The sequence below is a fragment of the Tursiops truncatus genome, chromosome 6 (genome assembly GCF_011762595.2).
Source record: "Tursiops truncatus isolate mTurTru1 chromosome 6, mTurTru1.mat.Y, whole genome shotgun sequence".
Taxonomy (NCBI): Eukaryota; Metazoa; Chordata; class Mammalia; order Artiodactyla; family Delphinidae; genus Tursiops; species Tursiops truncatus.
The window spans coordinates 11,241,985-11,263,738 of record NC_047039.1 but is presented as its reverse complement, the minus strand read 5'-3'; the positions used below and the strand labels follow the sequence as shown (position 1 = coordinate 11,263,738).

Here is a 21,754-nt window from a genome sequence, read left to right as displayed (position 1 = left end):
AGCACTCTTCCTCCCTCCCTTCCTCATGCTGGTACCGATGAGCATGCTTTCTCTGCCATAGGGGGGCACGGCAAGAAGACAGCCATCTGCAGCCAGGAAGAAGGCTCTCATCTGAACCCAACGCTGATCTCAGACTTCTAGCTTCCAGAACTGTGAGAAAGGAACGCTGTGTAAGCCACCCAGTCTGTGGTATTGTTGTAACAGCCTTAACTAAGAGGAAAAGGAGAAAGTTCCAGGCGGAGGGAACAATCCCTATAAGAGCTTAAAGATAAGAAAGAGATCTGTGAGTCATGATGGGATTAGAAACTGGGGGTGGGGGTCCCATGATGGGATAAGAAGGGTGAGAAAGTGGAGGGTCCTGGAGGCCTGGTGTAAGTGTGTTGAATTTGACCCTGAGGGCACCAGAAGCCACAGAAGGGGCCTGAGAGAACAGTGCGGTCATATCTGCACACGAGGAAGACTGCTCAGGCTGCAGTGTTGGAAAGGGATTGGAACAGAGGGAAAGCAGAGGCAGGGAGGTCAAGGAGGAGGCTGCACCCCAGGTGCGAGGTGGCGGAGCCCTGTATTAGGGATGTAGCCGTGGGGAGGGATGTGAGTAGCTGTTAGGAAGTAGAAGAGACAAGAGACAGACCTTGGCTAAACTAGGTGAAGGCAGGGGAGGCAGCCAGGATCAGGTTCAGATCTCTGGCTTGAGCACCTGGATGGAAGAAGAGGTTTCTAATTGCTACTTAGCGGGGCTTCCTTCCTGGGTGAGGGTCCAGCATCACGGCAGGGATTCTAGCTTGTGTGATCAGATTCAGTCCCCACATGCTGGGTGTTGAGACTACACAGCCAACTAGCGAGTGAGGGAGCCATGGTTTCAACTCAGGTCTGCCTGGCCCCGCCCACCCTGCCCTGCTCCTCATGTAGACCTCCTGCCATTCCCAGAATGCACCCGAACCTTCCCGCATGGCAGCCTGCTGTTCCCAGACTGGCGAGCCAGGGGGGCCCTCCTTGCCAATCGCCTATGGCTACCTGCCCCTCAGGGATGCTCATGACCACCTTCTTGGCCAAACCTTCTCTGATCTATCATTCCTGCTGCAAGTGGGCATGGCCTGTTTGAATGCACATCCTGGGTGCCACTTGACGTTTATCTCACACTGCCTGGTCTTACAGTCACGGGAGTACGCGTTCTCTTTTTCCTAAGAAAATGGCCATCTCCCTGAGACAAGACCACATCCTTGACATCCCCGTACTGGCTGTGAAGATCCAGACTCTAACTTTCCCTGCTCTGGCTGCTCGATGAGAGAAAAAAAAAGGACCAAGGAAAATGCCCAAACTGTATTGCATTGGGTGGAAGTGTGTCCCCTCCAAGTTCACGTCCACCTGGAACCTCAGAATTCGACTTTCTTTGAAAACAGGGTCTTTGCAGATGTAATTAGTTAAAGATGAGGTCCGATTGGAGTAGGGTGGGTCCTTACCCAATGACTGGCATCCTTATAAAAAGAGAAAGCACAGACAGCTGGGCAGAAGGCAAGGTTACCATGGAGGCTGAGACTGGAGTGATGGGTCTACAGGCCAAGGAACGCCATGGATGGCTGGCAACATCAGAAGTCAGAAAGAGGCCGGGAAGGATCCTCCCCTAGACCTTTTGGAGGGAGTATGGCCCTGTGGACACCTTGATTTCAGACTTCTGGCCTCCAGAACTGTGAGAGAATAAACTTCTGTTGTTCTAAGCCACTCAGCTTGTGGTACTTTGTTATGACAGCCCCAGGAAACCAAAGCATGTACACTCGCAGCATAGCAGTCATGTCTTGCACAATAAATATCTGATGAATGAATGAGTATGTGAGATCAGAGGGTGTTAATACACACGAAACAGCCAGGTGGCCAAGATCAAGATGTACTGATACATTCCCCAAGTTGACACTGTCCGCAGACCCTAACCAAAGTTGACAGCTGTTGAAGCATTCAATGGCATGCGTACAGGGAAAAAAGTAATCAACAGTTGAAAAATGCACAAATCATTACACAACGACTCGTGAGTTACACAGATCATTTAAGGGGGACTGGGGTTTGCAGTCATCTTCCTCTTTTCTAGGAAGAAAAGCAAAGTAAGACTGGCCATGGTGACCTCGGTTTTTGGACAACAGGAACGGCTGGGAACACGTCTAAGATTCTAAAGCAAAGAAAGATAGAGTACGGAAGCAAATGAGCTTTAACAATGCCCATTCCAACAATCTCCTGGCCAGGTCAAAGCTGCAGCAAAGGGAGCTGAGAGCGGTTCCTGGATCTCTGTACGTCACGGGCTGTCACTGGGCTGTCACCCTCCCCCTGCCCCCAGTCCACTCCATCCCTTTTCACTCTTCTCTGCTCCCTCCAGGCCTCCCCATGGGTAACCCAGCACTCCGGGAACCAAGCAGGTCAAGGATACCATGGACCGTGCCCTCCATTTGTTTTATTCGCTCTGATGTGGGTGTGACCCAACATATGGACCTTCCCGGGAGTAATTCTGGCAAAGGGAGGATGCTGCCCAGTGGCCTGACCCCGATGGTAGGGCATCAAGGTGGCAGAGATCATTTGGAAGGTGAGGTTTGAGGATGGATATGGAAGATCTTAGGTTCAGGTCCCGGTTCCATAAAATCTAAGTAAAAATCCCTTCCTCTGGCGTTTGTAGTGAGGAATAAGCGAATTCAGTGACATGGTGGATATCAACAGGCTTGGGAAGCCTTGAGTGGCAAGGCCAGCCCTGACCATCTGTACCTGACTTTTTGTAATGCTTCATCAGAACTATTTGGAGATGGTTATTCCAGGCTCTGAAATCACCCTTCCAATGCAGGGAGAGCCACATCCAAAAAACATCCTACACATGGAGAGTTTTTACAACAGAACTAAGTGGTTAGTGAAGGCCTTTACTAGAGATTAACTGGGAAGAAGCCGGGGTAGACAGTTAAGGTGGGTGCTGATTTCCAAGCCTTAGTCATGCCCTCAGGTGGTACTGGCCCGGCCGACTCAGAAGAGCCTGGAATGCGGCCAGTCTGAGTCTCATGGGGCCATGCTGCCTGGAGCTCTGAGGATCAAGTGCTCCTTTCAACCACTGCTGCCCATGGGTGATGCACTCTTGGGATCTGACGTTTTGTCATTTTCTCAGGAATCCAGCTTAACAATCTGGAGCTTTCTTGGACTCCTCCCTTTCCTCTGCCCAGCCCCCTTCAAGGCTGTCATCCAGGTGGTTCCCATGTCATGTGTCTCACTCCTTCCTCACTGCCTCCCTCATTGGCTCCAGTCTCTCTCCAGCCCACTGTTGCTGTCTGATTAATCTCATCAGAATCGAGTGAACTCAGAGCCCTTGGAAGCCCCTCACACCATAATGGGCAGCCCCCTCTGTTGGAGACCCCCTGAAAATCATTCCCAACCTGACCCCTTCTTCTGCAAACTCACAGCCTGATGCTTCTCGACACAAACTCTCTTCCACCTCAGCAAAAACGTTCTCCTCGTGGTATCCCCAAATACTAGCCAAATCTTTTCCTTTCTAAGAGGCCCATCACTCTCATCCCTGAAGCTCACCTTCACACTCACCCCTCCCATCTCTGAGGGCACCAGGGCAGAATCCCCAGGTCTCAGAACTGGAAGGACCCTCAGGCATCACCATGTACAGACTGCTCAGGGGAGCACCAGAGCCTGGTCAGGCCACCCTGTGCCCACACGCCAGCCACGGTCACTCCCCTTGCACTGTGGTCCCCAAGGAGGACAGGCCTATCTAAAGGGCTGGAGCCCCACTCTCTGTGGCCCTGGGCCTCACAGAGCACCTGGCACACAGGAGAGATTTCAAGGAATGATTTCTGGGCAGTCGTGGAAGCTGTTATGGTGTCAGTGGTCCCAGTGGTCCCCAGATGAACATTATTTTAAATTTTTATTAAAGCATAGTTGATTTACAACGTTGTGTTAATTTCTTCTGTACAGCAAAGTGACTCATTTATACATATATATATATATTCTTTTTCATATATGGCTTATCACAGGATATTGAATATAGTTCACTGTGTTATACAGTAGAACCTTGTTGTTTATCCATCCTAAATACAATAGTTTGCCTCTGCTAATGCCAAACTCCATCCCTCCACATCCCCCTCTTGGCAACCACAAGTGTGTTCTCTACAACTGTGAGTCTGGTTTTGTTTCATAGATACGTTGATTTGTACCATATTTCAGATTCCACATATAAGCGATATCTTATGGTATTTGTCTTTCTCTGTCTGACTTGCTTCACTTAGTATGATCATCTCTGGGTCCATCCATGTTGCTGCAAATGGCATTATTTCATCTTTTTGATGACTGAGTAATATTCGGATGAGCTTTTAAGCTTCTCAGCTTACGCTATCATGTCTCACCTTTTCTATCACTGGAGCAGGCCAGGGCAGAGGTGGGCTGGGACAAGGTGAGCAGAGTCCACTTCTCCTCAATCGTGGAAACAGTCCAGAGCCCCTCCACTGGGCTTCCGGTCCTGGGTGCCAGCCCCTCTCTCCCGCCACCTCCCACAGGGGGCACTGGGAGTGAGAGGAGGTGGGGAGGGAACCTCCTGGCCCTGGGCCCGGGTCCCCCTCAGAGCCTGTCCACTGGTCTAGCCCACCCCCCATGCCGCCCCCAGCACAGCTCTGCCCTCGCTGGGCTGCCGTGAGCCGCTCCAGCTGGAAGCACCTCCAGCACAGAACAAAGGATTTGGGACTGAGCGTTTGGGAGAAACACCAGGATTCTTCTGGGGACCAGCCAATGGGGAGGGAAAAGCAATCCGTTCTCCCTTCCCGGATCCTGGAATGAGAGACGGGGTGGGGGACTCGTGTGCTGGAATCTAGACAGTGCCCTGCCAAGAACAAATGATCATGACGGCTGACGCCTCGGGCCCGAAGCCAGCAGAACGGTGACCAAGCTCGTAATGTAAACACCACTGCAGAACCACGCTAGTCCTGGGGCGGCTGCCACAGGTCGGCTCCCTGCTTCCATTGCCCTGATGTCACTGGGGCTCTGCATTCTCAGTGCTGTGACGTTTACAGTATCAAGAGCTCTCTCACTTCATTTCATGCATCCTCTCTGGGACCCTGAGCGTGTGCATGGGGCCGTGGCCCAGCCTGCAGAGCCAGCTTTCTTCTGAGCCTCAGGCAGAGGGCTGGTGGGCAAGGCTGGGGGCAACTGCTAATTTCTACAGCAGGCGTTCCATTCCCCTCCCAGCAGAGCCCCCTGCAGCCTGCTTCGGGGTTGGGGAGGGCGCCACCAGTCCACGCTTCCTAGTCCGTGGTGGGATAGAAACACCTCCGTTCACAGAGACGCCCACCACCTTCAGGGATGCACATCCCTGTGCACCAGAGACCAGGGCCCACCGTTCTAGCCTGGAACACAAGACCCCATTCCCATTATGAACATTTGTTGAGTGGGACGCTCTGCTCTACTAGATGGTGTTTTTTCTCAAAACAGCAGCCCACAGGTAAGTCTGCTTTGTCAATTTGCTCTCATGAATTAAGAGATGAATCTTCTAGCCCAGCCGAGGCACTGGCTGGGGATTTGATGTAGGCAAGTCATTTCCCCTCTCTGAGACTCAAGGGCCTCAACTACAAAATGAGGGCAGTGGACTAGGTGATTTCAGAGCCCTAGTGTCACTCTAACCTTCTGTGAATCTATAAACACCCATGTAGCGAACTGAGCCACCTGCCTGTGGCTGGGGAGTCTTGCCTTCAGGCCTTTGCTCACACACTGCCCCCTCCTGGGATGCCTCCCCTGTCTGATCATCTAAGTTCTCTGCTTCTTCCAGAGCCACAGAGAGATTTCAACAGACTTGATAAATGCTGAAAGTCCAAAGCAGAAAACAGAAAGCCCCACTGTGAATGTACACAAAAGACAAACCGAGAGACAAAGCTCATAGAAAACTGTGTAACGAAGTGAGAGAATGAAACCGTTTGGGGTCAAGCTCAAGAATAACAAACAAGCTCATATATGAAAAATATACGTAGTTGGGGTATTTGTGGATTCTGAGCCAGGAAAGGGCAAAGTGCGTGCGTGTGTGTGTGTGTTTAAAGACTAAGAGAGGAACTGCACAAAACTAGCAAAGAAAGGCCACTCAGACAGCAGTGTAAAAATGCAGGAAATCTTCTCTGGTAAAACATCCCTTATCTAAAAGCCAGGGTAGAGTTCTGTGCTGTTGCAGTTGAATGGTAATTACATTCAGATATACCCAACAGAACTCTCTTTAATCATACCAGTTGGGTCCCTAACAACCATGGGAGAGGGAGGTGGGAAGGGGAGACACCAGCCACAGTGGTGGTCCTGGGAGATAGAGGGGCCGAATGGTGTTCATCTCTGAAGAGCCAGCAACCCATCAATAATGCCAAGCTTGAAGACTGGAAGGCAGGTCTGGGCAGAACCGAGATGAAACTTCAGTTCAAAGGAACCAAGTGTGAAACTTCATTTCAGAACCAAAGAAAGACCGCTTAGAGGATTCCACCGGAAGAACCATGGCAAATGCATGACCCAGAGCCGCTTCAGCGCGAGCCAAGGAGAGGGACTCAGAAATTAAAGAATCAGGATGCAAAATGTTCGGTGAGGCCAAAGAGGCTGCAACCAGCAGGAAGCCTGGTGATGTCTGTTGACCGGAAGAAGGAAGGGGGAACGCCTGGTAGGGCCTACCCCCCAAACACGGGAACAGACCTGAGGGACCACGCTCCCTTCTCACTTCATGGCTGCTAGCTGGTCTCTCTCCACCCCAGAAAGCACCACGGTCAGTGAAAAAACATGGTTTCTGAGCCAGAAAGACCCACTTTAAATCTTGGCTTTGTCACTTGCCCATTGTGTAACAAACACTGGGAAAGTTATTCGAGTTTCTCAGCTACAAAATGGGTTCAATAATATCTTTTTTTGCAGGATGTGAGGATGAGCCGTCTTTAATGTCTACTTAGAGAATAAATGTCGACAAAATGTCTGGCTCGTGGTAGGTTCTGATTCGGTGTCGCTGCTATTATTAAGTACTGAACAGACTGGGGAGGTCAAGGAAATGAAAAGATGGGAAAAGCTAAGACCCCAGGGGTGTGGATTTGGAAGAAGACATGCTACCGCCTGCTCTCCTTTGACTTCTGAGACATGAAACCAAAGTGACCCAGGACAAGAAAACTGATCCAATGATGGCACGGGTTCAAAAGATGTAACAGCTGTTCCACAAACATTCCTCGAGTTCCAGCCACATGTATCACACTGTTAGGTGCTGGGGGACACAGGGGTGGACAGCTGAGGGTGACTGGCTGTGACAGATTGAGCACTGGCGTTGAGTTGCAAGTCGTGGGCTGGTGACTGAAGGGCACATTTAAAACGGGTGAATCCGACGGCATGTAAATTACACCTTATTAAATCTGCTGCCTACAAAAGCCCTGGGTTGGCTCATTTCTAATTGTGTGTCCTGGAGTAAAGCCTGGTATTTTCTCCTGCAGCCTCAGCTGCTTTTCTGCAGGAATCCTCCCCGCTCTCCATAGTGAAACCTGCCTTCAACCAAGCTCGTAGCTGGTGATGGGGACACACTTTAAAACAAAATAATGTTCTATTATTATTAACTGGATCTGGAAAGTACCATGCAAATATAAGTGTCCATCATGACTACCTTCTGCTCTGATAAATACAGAATCCCAGAGAAGAGAGACTTCGGTGAACTAGAGAGGCCAGCGGGTTCCTGGAGGAGGTGGGTTTGACTGAGATGGGAAGGATCAGTGGAATTTGGATCACGAGGAGGAAGAAGGAGGTTGTGCAGTGGAAGGAGCCGCTGGAGTAAAGCTAAGGCAGTGGGAAAGGTGGGCTGTGTCTCTGGGGCAGGGATAAGACGTGTCCCACTGGACTGGATGCCTCACATAAGGCAGGGGATGCAGGATGGCCGTCTGTGGACCATGTATGACCCACAGATAAGTTGTATTTGGCCCACAGAGTTAAACAATTAAAAATTTCTAGAGAGTTAAACAATTAAACAGAGTTAAACAATTAAAAATTTCTAGAACATTCCATGTTTCCAGTTTCTCCGGAAAAAATGCGAAGACCTTATCAATGCCAGGCCAAAACGGGCTGGACCTGCCATAGCCCCTACTACTCCCCTGACACCAAAGTCATTTTAGGCATTGACATTGCTCAACTGCAGACAGTTCTGTTTGTAACCCCTGGTACAGGGGACCAGTTAGAGGAGAAGGCAGGAAAGACAGGCTGGGGCCAGGGATGTGATGGAAGGCACATCAGCTCTGGGATCAGAAGAGCTAGGGTTCAAGTCCTGGCCCCATCACCTCCTAGCCTGCAACTGTGGGCAGCTTTCTGAATCTCAGCACATTCATGGTTGTTTTCAAAAGACACCCTGTGAGATACACTTGGCGCCGCCGTACCCGACATAGTTGGTGTTCAAAATGGTATTAGCATTGTCTACTGTCAGCCTGAGGAGTTTTTGGTGAACCCCGCAGACCTGGGTTCTGAGCAGGGGCTCATGCAGGAAGAGTACCTTTCATGAACACTCTGACAGTGACATGCAGGGCAGACAGCAGCGGGAAGGAACGGGGGAGAGGGGAGCGGGGGAGTGGTCAGTCAGGGGTGCCAGAGAGGAAGGTTGGCTGTAAAAGTGCTGATGTTGGTGGACCCCGAGCGAGAGTCCGAATGGAGGCCCGTGCATTTTTGCCATTATATTCAACAGTGATAAATGAAGCCAACACATTGTTAAAGAAAATAAAACATGTTCTTCTACCTGGATGAATATAGCTTTATAACAGCCTGGAAGGCCAGGTTCAAATTTGGAATTGTCCAACTTTTTGTAGCTCCACCATGTGTACGGTCAGGCCACCCAAGATGGCTGTTCTCTTGCTCTCTGAACATCCCCTGCCCAACGAGTGTCTGCTTCACCTACACCCTAATCACGTGACTCATCTTCCTCCATACTTGCCTCCGCCCCAGCTAGTGACTGTTCTTATCAAAGGGGCCTTGAGGGGCGTGACCCTCTGCTAGTTTCCCTGGTAACCGATGAGCCCACCTGACATCAATTCCCAACTGGCAATCTCCCCTTCCCCCCGCCCCACAGAGAAGACTGCCGCCTTGTCCTGCCCGCCTATCGGACGCACACGGTGGGGTGTCACTCCAGGACCTTGCTTCAGACGTGTAAACTCCCCAATCCATTAAACCACTCATGTCTCTGTTGCTGACTCCAGGCTCTTTCTTCTGTCTTAAAGCTGGGCAAGTGCAGGCCTTGTAGGCCTGCGGGGCGCAGCCCAACATCATGGAACACCATGCAAGGACCAGGACACTGCGGGGGCGCCTCCCTGTCTGGCCTGAGCCCCAGCTTTCCTCCCCAGCCCCAAACTCTTGGAGGCTCCGGCTGGCACATCCAAGCTCTGACCACCCAGGTCCCCAGGAGCCATCTTGGCCATTCTCATGCCTAGGGGTGCAGACAGACTGCACTGTCTGGGGCCGGGGGCAGCAGGGAGGAGGTTTATCCCGTGCGGGCCTGGAAATGGGTACAGTCCGTTTGGGCAGAACACTCCAGGGTCCTGGAGGGCAAGACTTCATGAAGGGGGAGCGGGTTCGGGGAGGGAGGGGGACTCCCGGACCTTGGGGAGGCAGGTGCGGGAAGAAGGCCTGAGCAGGAGGGCGCAAGCAGCCCCCAGGGTCCCGGGCGGTCGGCTGTACCTTTGGCCAGGGAGATGTTGCGCAGCGCGATGGAATGCTCCCAGTCCTTGAGGCGCAGGTCCTCGGTGACGCTGTTGAGCACGGCCAGCTCCTGCTTGAGCTGCAGCTCCAGGCTCCGGTGCACGAGGCGCATGCGGCGCGCGTCCTCGCTGGCGTTGCTCACCAGCACCTGCAGGTCCCGCAGCCGCGTGCCCTGCAGGGCCACGTCGTAGGACAGGCTGAGGTTGAGGCCGCGCAGGGCGCCGCCCACGTCGGCCAGCTCGTCGCCCAGGGCGCCCACCCGGCGCGCCAGCCCGTCCAGCAGGCCGGCGTGGCGCCGCAGCAGCAGCTGGCTGCGGTTGCTCTCCACCTGCAGTTGGTAGAGCTCCAGCTGCGCCGCGTCGCTCTGCTGGGCCGTGCGGTCGCGCAGCAGAGCCACCGCCTGCTCGCTCTGCGTCGCCTGCGCCTGGAGTCCCCACAGCGCCCCCTCCAGCCGCTGCACCGCGCCCGCCAGTGCCAGCAGCGAGTCCGACTGGTTCTGCAGCGCGTCCTGCGCCTTCCACACCTGCTCGCTCAGCTCGGCCTGCAGCGGAGCCTGCAGCAGCCGCAGCTGCAAGTCCCGGAAGCTCTCGTTCAGCCGGTTCACGTTCCGAGTCAGCGCCTTCAGGTCGTCCGGTGAGCTCCGGGGCCTGGACACTGCGGAGGAGGAGGAGGGGTGGGGGGGGGGGGGGCGAGGTGAGGCGGCTGCGGAGGCCCCCGGGGCCCAAGAGGCAGGCCCGGACAGAGCCCGGCAGGCCGGAGGTGCTCAATAAACGACAGATGAAGGGAAATCAGACGTGGCCATGGCTGAGCGCCTCAATACATCCCCGGCACTGTGCTCAGCCAGTGGTCCCCAAACGTGTTTGCCCATGAGAATCACCTGGCCAGGCATCCCACCTGTCGAAATTGTGATTGGATGGGTCTGGGAGGTGACCCGGGCTTTGGAATTTTAAAAAGAGCCCGAGATAATTCTAAGGTGCGGATGAGTTTGGGAACGGGGGACTCATTATGGATGAGGTTGAGCCATAAGACATTGTCTTTTTTTTTTTTTTTTTTTGCGGTACGCGGGCCTCTCACTGTTGTGGCCTCTCCCGTTGCGGAGCACAGGCTCCGGACGCGCAGGCTCAACGGCCATGGCTCACGGGCCCAGCCGCTCCGCGGCATGTGGGATCTTCCCGGACCGGGGCACGAACCCGTGTCCCCTGCATCGGCAGGCGGACTCTCAACCACTGCGCCACCAGGGAAGCCCCGACATTGTCTTTTTTATATTTTGGAAATGATCAGACATCAGCGGTTCCACGTGGCTCACCCTACAGTATTGTGTGTCATCCTTTCCATTTTAGGAGAGAGGTACCCTTATTTATCCCCTTTTAGGGCAAGAGCTGTTAAAGTTGCCCCAGGCAGAACAGCAAGTAAGAGGTGGAGCCAGGATTCCAACCCAGAGGGCTTGCTTGCTCCGGAACCCAGATGCCTCCCTCCAAGTCTGCTAGGGAACTGCCTGAAGGGACCGCGGCAGCAGCAGACTCTGCCAGGCTCTGGGCGACACTGGTAATTCCCACTCCTGAATTCAGGGTCCCATTCCCTCTGGGTGGGTGGAGATGCTCTTACATCCATACCCTCCCTTCTCTGCCTCTGACTTCTAAATCTCCTATTTCCCTCCTCAGGCAAACAACCCATCTCAGTGATCTCCCACCCTTTCCTCTTGGCGAGGTTTCCTTTTCTTGGTTATAAGAAAAGCTATTTCACAATACGAAGGGGAGGGGTGTGCATCTTAATCATTATAAGCTAGCATCCGGTGTCTCCTGGAAGCTCACGGACTGCACTCAGGTACACTACAAACCCTGGTGCATCCTGGGATGTCTAGGGATGCTTGTTTGTTTGCTGTGCACTCTCCACAGCTGTCTCCCGCTCTGCTCTGCACATCAGAGAAATGGAAACTACTAGTGGGGGGTGGGGGGCAGGGTAGGAGATGGGGGCAAATGAGGCACAGAGGGAGTTGTGCCTTGGGAATCTTGGAATGGAGCCGAGCCGGGGAATTTGGAACACAGCTTGTTCAAGCAATGAGAGGATTTGGAAGGGGAAGGTAGTTTGGGAGGGTGCCGGGACTGATGCTTCCGGAAGTGCACAGCATAGATGGTGGCCACTCTGGAGGAGATAAGTCATTTCAGATTAGATTCAGAGGCTCACAGTGGTAGCTGGGCATTGGAACCCCACTTCAAATTCTCCCTCGAGACTTTCCTGGTGGTCCAGTGCTTCCACTGCAGGGGGCAAGGGTTCGATTCCTGGTAGGGGAACTAAGATCCCACATGCTGCACGGTATGGCCAAAAAAAAAAAAAAAAAACCGAAAACCAAACAACAACAACAAAAAAACAAATTCTCCCTCACTCAGCCCTTTAATCTCCAAGAAAAGCATATGCCCAGCCTCTGCATATACCCATCTCTCCACCTTCAGTTAGTTCTAACTGTTCAAATGTTCTACATTCCATCCAGACTTGAAAGTTGCCTCCCTGTAATTTCTATCCACTGATCCTGCCCTCTGAGATCACATAAAGCAAGTGAATGTTTTTTTTTTCCCACAAGACAGGTCTTCAGCATCTCAAAGACGGTTATCACATCCCTGCTACGTAACAATGTTTCTGGTTTAAATCTGTAGTTCTTTCATCTGCTGTCTCACAACAAGCTTCTAAGCCTCCCTGTATCCTGGCTAACCTCTTTTGCACATACTCAGTGTGTCAACATCCCCTTACAGGGTGCGGCTTGATCCAAATTTGATTTTTCCATGATGTGGAAAGACTGGGCAAAGTATGGGAGAAGGATCGTCAACTTCATTCTGGGCATAAGACTCTCTAATACGGCCCAAAGTGGGTCTTTCAGACTTTCATCATAGAAGTTAGGTCTATGCAGTCATCTGTAAAAAGTTTCCCCAATTTACAGATAAAAAGACTGAGTCCGGGAGACTATTCGTGATCTGCCTAATGGCATGCTTCCTGACTCCTGGTGCAGTGGTTCCCTCCATTACTCCGCTACTCTGGAAAATTACCTAAAGAGTTGTCAATACAAGTACAGGTTCTGGGGAAATGAATCCATGAACCAGTCACAGCCCAAGTGACCACAGGAACTGTCTACCTAAGAAATCATTGCAGTCCGGGATTAGATCATGTGTTTGTCCAATATTCGACCCAGATTGCTTGACAAGTATTAGAGAGAGGGCAGTTGGAAAACAGAAAGCCCAGTATTTTAGTGGCAGTCTCTGCTTTTGATGCTGCAAAGTTCAAAGAGATACCGCAGCTTATCAGAAGTAGTAAAACACTGTGAGTTTTGTTAATTCTGGTTTTAAAATTGGGATTGTGAGTGACTAAGAGTAACAGTGCAACTGCTTGATTTAAGACCCCATTAGCTCAGGCCGGCCAGAGGCAATGCCATGAAGGAGGCAATCTCCCTTAAACTCACTCTCTGTCAGCTCCCACCAGCCCACCCCTCCTTCTCTCTTCAGGTGGTCCCCACGCCCAACTGGTGCCCTGTGCCCTTGGAGGCTCCTGGCCTTGCCCATCAGCCCCCTCCTTTCAGAACCTACCAACTTTAAGACCCCTTCTCTCTGTCCAGAAAACTGGACTGAAACCTGCCTGTATGGTAAAGGCTGACAATCAGCTACCCCCTCCAGGAGGGTTCATTTGGGTCTTTGATTATTGTTTATTGCACAACCAATATTAACATAAATTGAAATAAAAGAAAAAATTCTTCCACCATCCCACAATCTCCAACAAAGCCCACTGGTTTTCCTTCCATGTCCTTCTTCTAGTTCCATCCATGTGCATACCCAATCTTTACGATTTGATTTCTGGGTTTTTTTAATTGGTGAATGATTATTTTACAAATATTCTCCCATCTGTCATTTATAACTATATTTTTGACGGCTGCCTAAGCGTCTGTCAGGGAGATGTCTTGTAATTTACCCATTCTCAATCATGGAAAAATAAACACAGAAAGGTCCCTCCTTCTTTTGAAATGTTTCCTACCAGTAAATTCCCAGACGTTGGATTAGTAGAGCCAAAGTTATAGACATTTTTATGACTCTTAAAAATTCCAACCCAATCACAAAAGAAAAAGAAAAAGAATAAAAAACTTCCATCCAAATCACATCCCCAAAAGTTATACCTATTTATAGGTATATTATAGATTTTTTAAATGTGCCAGTTTCAGTGAAACCTCAGTGTACTCTTACAATTTTCATATTGTTAATTTCACAGATACAGAACGATACCTTGTTATTTTATGTTAGTACACTTGCATTTAAGAAATGGCTGTTTCAAGGCAATGCATTAGCTCCAAAGAATGTTACAGGCGTTTTAGGTACTCCAGCTAATGAGAACAAAATTATTTTGAGGGGTTAATACTCTTCAGGCATACAATCATGCCGTGGAAGCCCAGCGCAGCTTCCCCCTTTTGGGATCACTTACCTACCCCAGAAGTGAATTATCTCCTTCCAACAGTCACAGTGTGTTCTTAGCTCACGTTACCCCCACCCCCTCTCATCCGCCATTTAATTCCTTCCAGATGTTCGCTGTCCTCAACAGGGAACAATTCTTCCTTGAGTGTGACTCTCTTAATTCATGTTTATGCAAACAGTTCATTTATCTCTCTGCCTGCTGTATTTACTTTGAATGGGCTTTAACTATGCTTCAACTTTCATACTTTCACAAGGGGAAAATAAGTTATAGAGTAACAATAATAACTGGTATTTCCTGAATCCTGTGTGCCAGCCACTCTTCTAAGTGCTTCTCGTGTTAATACACTTAATTCCATAACAAGCCTATGAGATAAGATCCTCATATTCCAAACGAGGAAACTGAGGCACACAGAGCTTGAGTAACTCGCAAGGTCACACACTGGTTGACGGAGGAGACTGACTTTGGGCTCGGGCAGTTTGGGTCCAGAGTTCCCCTTGCGATACTGCCGAAACGGTGGAAGGCACAGAACAAACTTTTTAACAGAGACACACAAATATGGAATAAACCTTGCAGGTAATGAGTTCCCCGTCATAAACCCAGGCGGGAGTCAGACTGCTTGGCAGGAATCATGGATTCTAATTGGGATTCTGATTCAATATTAATTGCTGAATACTAATGAATGTGTTAATATACACTTTATAATAATATATGAGTAACGTATTAATGTCTGTCTCAGGCCATGCCCTGGGCTCGGTGGTTCGCATAGACACGTCTCCTGCAGCCTTCCTACCCACACCCCAGCCCTGAGATGTCTCCCTGTTCCATAGTTGTCTTCTATGTTCATCAAAAAATGATCACATGCTGGTTAAGTCAAGGTGCCCCAGATGTCACTGACCAGAGAGGATGTCTTCCCCCAAAACATCAGGCACACCCACAGTGCCAGCGAGGAAGGGGAAGTATGTGTGAGTTGGGAGGAAGAAAGCTAAGTGTTCTGTTTGAGGTCTGGTCACCTAAACCTTGGGCATTGGTGTTAATAACCCTTTATCTCTGTACAAAATTTCACATCCATTACCTCCCTTAATTTTCACTAGAACTAATCTTGGGAGGTAGGAAGGGCAGGTATTCCTAATCTCATCGAAGGGTGAAAAAAAGAGGCTCAGAGAAGGCAAGAGATGCCAGAAGCATGAAATAAGGATGTGATGGGGTCATCTGTCCCTCAATCCAGTCTTCTGTCTTCCATACCTGCTGCAGGGAAGGTCAGTCCCATACTGAACTCCAAAGTCTACATGGGGAAGCAGGGCAGGAGATGACATTTATTAAGCACCTACTGTATACCAGACTCGGTTCTCGTTTCTTGCTAGAAGTGGCTTCCTTTCCTCTTCCCAGCACACTTGTGAAGTAGGAATTCTGCCTGTGTTCAGATGAGGAAGCGCGAGAAGGTGGCAGAGCATGAAAGGAAGCTCAGGCTGCTAGGACTCTGAAGGCCCTGCTGGCCCCCCCTTACCCCCCAACCCCCTTACACAAAACAGCAGAAGGCATCTGCCTCCCTTTCTACCCAGACCACCTGGGCAGAGGCCCTGCACCGGCCCAAGAAGCAGGAGGGACTTGTTAGAGGCTTGGGGAGGGGGGTGGCATGAAGAAATAGCATCCAAGTTTGATGTAGGCCCTTGGGGAGGCAGATGCTAGAACACTGCCAAGGGCCGTACAATTCTCCTATGGTCCTCCCAAGCCTACAGGCAGACGGTATCACCATTTCACAGATGGAAAATGGAAACTCAAGCGATGAAGTAAGTAACTCAAGGCCATCTGTGAGTAGGAGGTAGACCTGCCTGGCTCTTTCACTGCCCCATGCAGCGGTCCTGCCTTGTCTTCATTTAGGCTGACAGAAGGAAGGCGGGTATCAGAATTCATAGAGCATCACATTAAGGGCAGAGATGGGCAAGGATGGGGCTGAAATGAAACTGCAAGGTAAGCACCTCAATTTAAGCACCAAGAAAAAGACAGGGGCTTTCTTTCAGGAGGTCTGCAACACAGGGTTGTATTTCCTGAGATCTGGAGACATGTGACTTTAATAGAAAACTAATTTAAAAGTGGAGCATAATATTCATTCAGAATTGCATAACGAAGAGGTTATCAGTAGACCTTTAGCACTTAAAGTGATGCACATTTTCACTAGGGCCCCCCTGTTTCCAAGAGGTAGGAGGAAACCAGGGCCAGCCTCGTGGTGTGTGACCAGTGCAGTGACACACGGCGCCGCGTGCAGGAGGGCCCCGTGCTTGGGGCTTACTGCTCTGCAGTCACTCTCTTGAAATTTTGCATAATTTTATCTTCGAATGCGTGTTTTGTAAGTGAAAGGCTGAGGCAGGGGAAATGAAGCAGATTGGGGAGGGAGGGTATTAGGGGACATTCATAAGGACCCAAAGAGGAGGGCAGCAGATTGGTACATTTGGGGTGAGCTTATTGCCTTATTTGTTTTTAAGAACCACATGTCCTCGTTCCTAGCTCAGCAGGATGTCCAGGATAAACATTTATAGTCTGGAGACTGGCTTCTCCTTTGTCTGTGGCCTCACCAGCCCCTGCTCACACAGGAGGGAGCCGGGAGCTTGCAGCTGCAGCTCAGAGCATCAGGAGGCCCTTTGAGAAGGAAGCCAGACAGACGCTCCGTCTTTGCACAGGTGGTCTGAGCTTTTTGATGCCCGGTCCATCTGAAGACTCATCAATCATTGGCTCCCGGGGCCACAGGCTTTGTCCACATAGGTGTGACCTCCTGAGAGCCTACCTGCAGTGGCCTTTGTCAGTTCAGAGGCTGGTAGGGCTCCCTAAGTAAACAAGCACAGGTGGCCAATTCTCCATCTTACAGGCAGGATCCAACAAACAGGCATGAAGGATGCAGACTACCTGCCCCCTGGAACGGTGGGTTGGCTGCAGCCCAGATACCCATCCTTTACACATAGACCCTGACTCTGGCCCATGGATGAGCACAGACTGGGAGCTGGAGGATGTATGGAGTGCAGGCTGACTGGAAGCCAGCGGACAGCCATGGATATCCATATTAGGATGGCCTGGTACAACCTCAGAGGAAGAAAAATCCCACCAACATGTTGATTACTTTCCTCAGAGGTGTGGTTGGCTATTCTGCGCTCCTGGCATAAGCATTCCCTTTGGTGGTCCAAGCAGATGGAGTCTCTGATAATTCACTGTTGATTACTGTGGAAATGGGATCCAAGACAAATTATAACTCAGAAGGCTCCTCGTGGAGAACATATCCCCAGGATTCCCGTTTCGGAGGCTAAAGGATCTGAAATTAATTATTCCCAGCAATGTCAGGAAACCCAGCATTTTGATGGGGCGCATACGTCTAATAGGAAAGAGACCAATTCTTTGTGAATTCATAAATGGAATTAGGGACTTGCCATTTAGACAAACATAGTGCCTAGTGCAGAATCTTGCAACCTGGTAGCTGGTCAGTAAATAGCTATCAGATGAATAAGTGAATGATTGAAAATGGAGAGTGGTAGGAGGCACAGAAGTGCCCACATCTCTTCTTAGAAGAGCTTGGAGGACTTCCCTGGTGGTCCAGTGGTTAAGCTTCTACTGCAGGGGGCACAGGTTCGATCCCACAGGCCATGCAGTGCACCAAAAAAAAAAAAAGCCTGGACCAGTGGAGGAGACGGGGGCAGCCCTTCGGCCCAGCCTCGCTCTCTCTTAGCCCACCTTTTACTCTGGCCAGGGCTACAATGACCAACTTCAGGTGGGTGTAACCCGGCAACACCCTACTTCATCCACACCTCCGATCTCTAGCTGTCTGCCCCCAGGGCTTCTGTGACTTCTCAGAATCACGGCAGCCACCTGGACCTCATCCATGCATGGCCTTGCCACTCAGGGTAATCCTGACCTACGCAGGAAGCAGCTGGCGGATAAACACTCCCCACAGACAGACAAGTCTGCAGCTTTTACTACATAGCCCCTTGCAAGGTCCTGGAAGGACTGAGCTCTAGCCGCCACAGCAGAGACCGGCTCAAGAATACATCCTTCTAATTGTTTTCCCTCCTTTCTGATCCCTCCGGTCCCCAACTCCTGCTTCCCAGGATCACTTTTCATAATAAACTACCAAGCCTGTGTCTCTGGCTCTGATTTCCAAAGAAATTCCAGGCTAAGGCAAGAAGCATCCCTTCTTCCCTAAGCATAAAGAGGCCAGCTGTCTTCCCATCTCCCTTTTTGCAGATTCCCTGTTCACATCCTGATTCCCTGTTGTCCTAAGAGCTCACAAAGAAGTTTGAATTGGGGATATTCCTTTGTTTGTTCAGGCATTAAGTCATTCAATACATGTCTGTGAGGTACCAACTCACTGTATGGGTTTGGGCAGCAGTAAATACACAGAAGTCTAAAATGTAAGCTTTCCTATCAGGAAATTTATCATTTACTTAGGGAGAAAAGTACACACAAAAGGAACCTGTTTTAAAAGTCTTCTAATGTGTTTCCAAATGTTCTTTGGGAAAAGAAAACCCAAACCCAATATTAAGATTATCTGAAGAAGCTGAATGCAATGAGTGGAATGAGTGAACTTTCTTTAGTAGTCTGGAGTGGCTTCTCATCAGATCCTCTGCCAGCGGTGCAGAGTGAATTGCAAAGAACAGGACCTGGAGAAGGTGTGGAAATGTAGTAGGAGGCTGTGGTCCTGGTGGCAGAGGAGGGCCTTGGAGCAGGGCCATGCCTGTTACGACAGAGAAGAGGGACATAAGAGACACGATAGAGAAGTAACATTGTTAGGACTCAGTGGCCTCTTGGAACTGGAGGTTGAAGAATAGGAAGGCTGTAGTACTGTTGAATGATATGGTATCAGCCTGGAGGAATCAAAATGCTATTTTGTGGGGGGCGGGAGGGGGTCTGCTTTTTAAAAAATTGAAGTATAGTTGATTTACAATGTTGTGTTAGTTTCTATATAGTTTCAGAAACTATATAGTCTTTTTCAGATTCTTTTCTGTTATCGTATATTACAGGATATTGAATATAGTTCCCTGCGCTATACAGTAGGTCCTTGTTGTTTATCTATTTTGTATATAATAGTTTATATCTGCTAATCCCAAACTCCTAATTTATCCTTCCCCCACCACCTCTTCCCTTTGGTAACCATAAGTCTGTTATCTATGTCTGTAAGTCTGTTTCTGTTTCATAAATAAGTTCCTTTGTGTCCTATTTTAGATTCCACCATATGATAAGTCATAGCATATAGTATTTGTCTTCCACTGCCTGACTTACTTCACTTAATATGATAATCTCTAGGTCTATCCATGTTGCTGCAAAATGGCATTATTTCATTCCTTTTGTATGGCTGAGTAATACTCCATTGTATATATGTACCATGTCTTCTATATCCACTTATCTGTCAGTGGACATGTAGGTTGTTTCCATGTCTTGGCTATTGTAAATAGAGCTGCTATGAACATTGGGGTGCATGTATCTTTTCGAATTAGCGTTTTTGGTTTTTTTTTTTTAGATACCCAGGAGTAAAATTGCTATTGTTCTATTTTTAGTTTTCTGAGGAACAACCAGACTGTTTTCCACAGTGGCTGCACCAACTTACATTCCCACCAACAGTGTGGGAGGGTTCCCTTTTCTCCACACCCTCTCCAGCATCTGTTATTTGTAGACTTTTTTATGATGGCCATTATGACTGGTGTGAGATGGTACCTCACTGCAGTTTTGATTTGTATTTCTCTAATAATTAGCAACGTTGAGCATCTTTTCATGTGCCTATTGGCCAACTGTATGTCTTCTTTGGAGAAATGTCTGTTTAGGTCTTCTGCCCTTTTTTTTTTTTTTTTTTTTTGCTGTACCCAGGCCTCTCACTGTTGTGGCCTCTCCCGTTGTGGAGCACAACCTCTGGACGCGCAGGCCCAGCGGCCATGGCTCACGGGCCCAGCCGCTCCGCGGCATGTGGGATCTTCCCGGACCGGGGCACGAACCCGTGTCCCCTGCATCGGCAGGCGGACTCTCAACCACTGTGCCACCAGGGAAGCCCCTGCCCATTTTTTGATTGAGTTGTTTGCTTTTTTGTTATTGAGTTGTATGAGCTATTTGTATATTTTGGAAAGTAAGCCCTTGTAGGTCACATCATTTGCAAATATTTTCTCCCACTCCATAGGTTTGTTTTTCTGTTTTGTTTATGGTTTCCTTTGCTGTGCAAAAGCTTATAAGTTTGACTAGGTCCCATTTGTTTATTTTTGCTTTTATTTCTATTCCCTTGGGAGACTGACCTAAGAAAACATTGGTACAATTTATGTCAGAGAATGTTTTGCCTACATTCTTTTCTAGGAGTTTTATGGTGTCATGTCTTATATTTAAGCCTTCAAGCCATTTTGAATCAAATTGCTGTAGCTAACCAACAAGATGACAAAATCAAAACTCAACATAATCTTAATTGATGTGAAATCTCAGCTGAAGGCAAGAGGATTACATATAAAAGGGACAAATGTGGTATATTGCATTTACAATCAGACTCTCAAAGCGATCCCTGGATTCAACATTAGTTAGCTCATCCTTGTCAAATTCTTACCAGCACCTCAGACCTTCCATGTACCTGTGCTACTTAATCCTCAGAACGACCTGTGAAGTAGGCATTATTTATTATCCCTGTTTTAAAGTGAGGAGAGCTAAAGCTCAGAGAAATTAAGTAAACTTCAGAGGTCTTATAGCTAAGAAGGGGCAAGCCAGAGTTGGGAGCTGGGTGTTTTGATGCCAACTGCAGAGGCTCTCCATCAGACTCCTCTTGGCTTCACATCATTGTGGGGGAAAAAAAAAAGCACTCACCATGAAAACAAAGTGGTGTGACATTATAATCAGGGACTGTAAATAAGATGATTTCTTGTGGTTATTCTAAGCTGTACCTGTAATCACCCTGCCAAGCTTCAGTGGGCCATCCAGGGAGAGGCAGGTCTAAAAACCATTCTACTCATGGATATGCTTGTTGTTATCATGGTTTCTTTCCTTTTTTTGTCTTTATTTTTTATTTTATTTTTTCCTTCTTTTATTTAAGCATTTTTTAAAAGACAAATAAATGGTATATTAGTTTGCTTGGGCTGCCATAGGAAAATACCACAGACTGGCTTCCCTGGTGGCGCAGTGGTTGAGAGTCCGCCAGCCAATGCAGGGGACACAGGTTCGAGCCCTGGCCCAGGAAGATCCCACATGCCACGGAGCAACTAAGCCCATGTGCCACAACTACTGAGCCTGCATGCTGCAACCACTGAAGCCCATGCGCCTAGAGCCCGTGCTCCGCAACAAGAGAAGCCACTGCAATGAGAAGCCTGTGCATTGCAAAGAAGAGTAGTCCCCGCTCGCCGCAACTAGAGAAAGCCCACGCACAGCAACGAAGACCCGACACAGCCAAAAATAAATAAATAAAATAAATTAATTTTAAAGAATACCACAGACTGCATGACTTAAACAACAGAAATTAGAAATTAATTGTCTCATAGTTCTGGAGGCTGGAAGTCCAAAATCAAGGTGTTGGCAGGTTTGATTTCTCCTGAGGCCTTTCTCCTCAGCTTGTAGATGGCTGTGTTCATCCCATGTCTTCGTGGCCTTCCCTCTGTGCATGTCTGTGTCCTAAACTCCTTTTCTT

The 21,754-nt window shown here is 49.2% G+C and overlaps 1 protein-coding gene across 5 annotated transcripts in view; it reads right to left on the bottom strand.

Moving 5' to 3' along the window:
* Positions 1-21,754, bottom strand: part of SCARA5 (scavenger receptor class A member 5) — a 118,656-nt gene that overhangs the window by 39,888 nt on the left and 57,014 nt on the right. For all 5 annotated transcript variants that reach the window (XM_073805788.1, XM_004317511.4, XM_073805789.1 and 2 more), the window contains exon 4: positions 9,664-10,338. In XM_073805788.1, the coding sequence (XP_073661889.1) occupies positions 9,664-10,338 (675 nt within the window). The remainder of the gene's footprint in view (positions 1-9,663; positions 10,339-21,754) is intronic.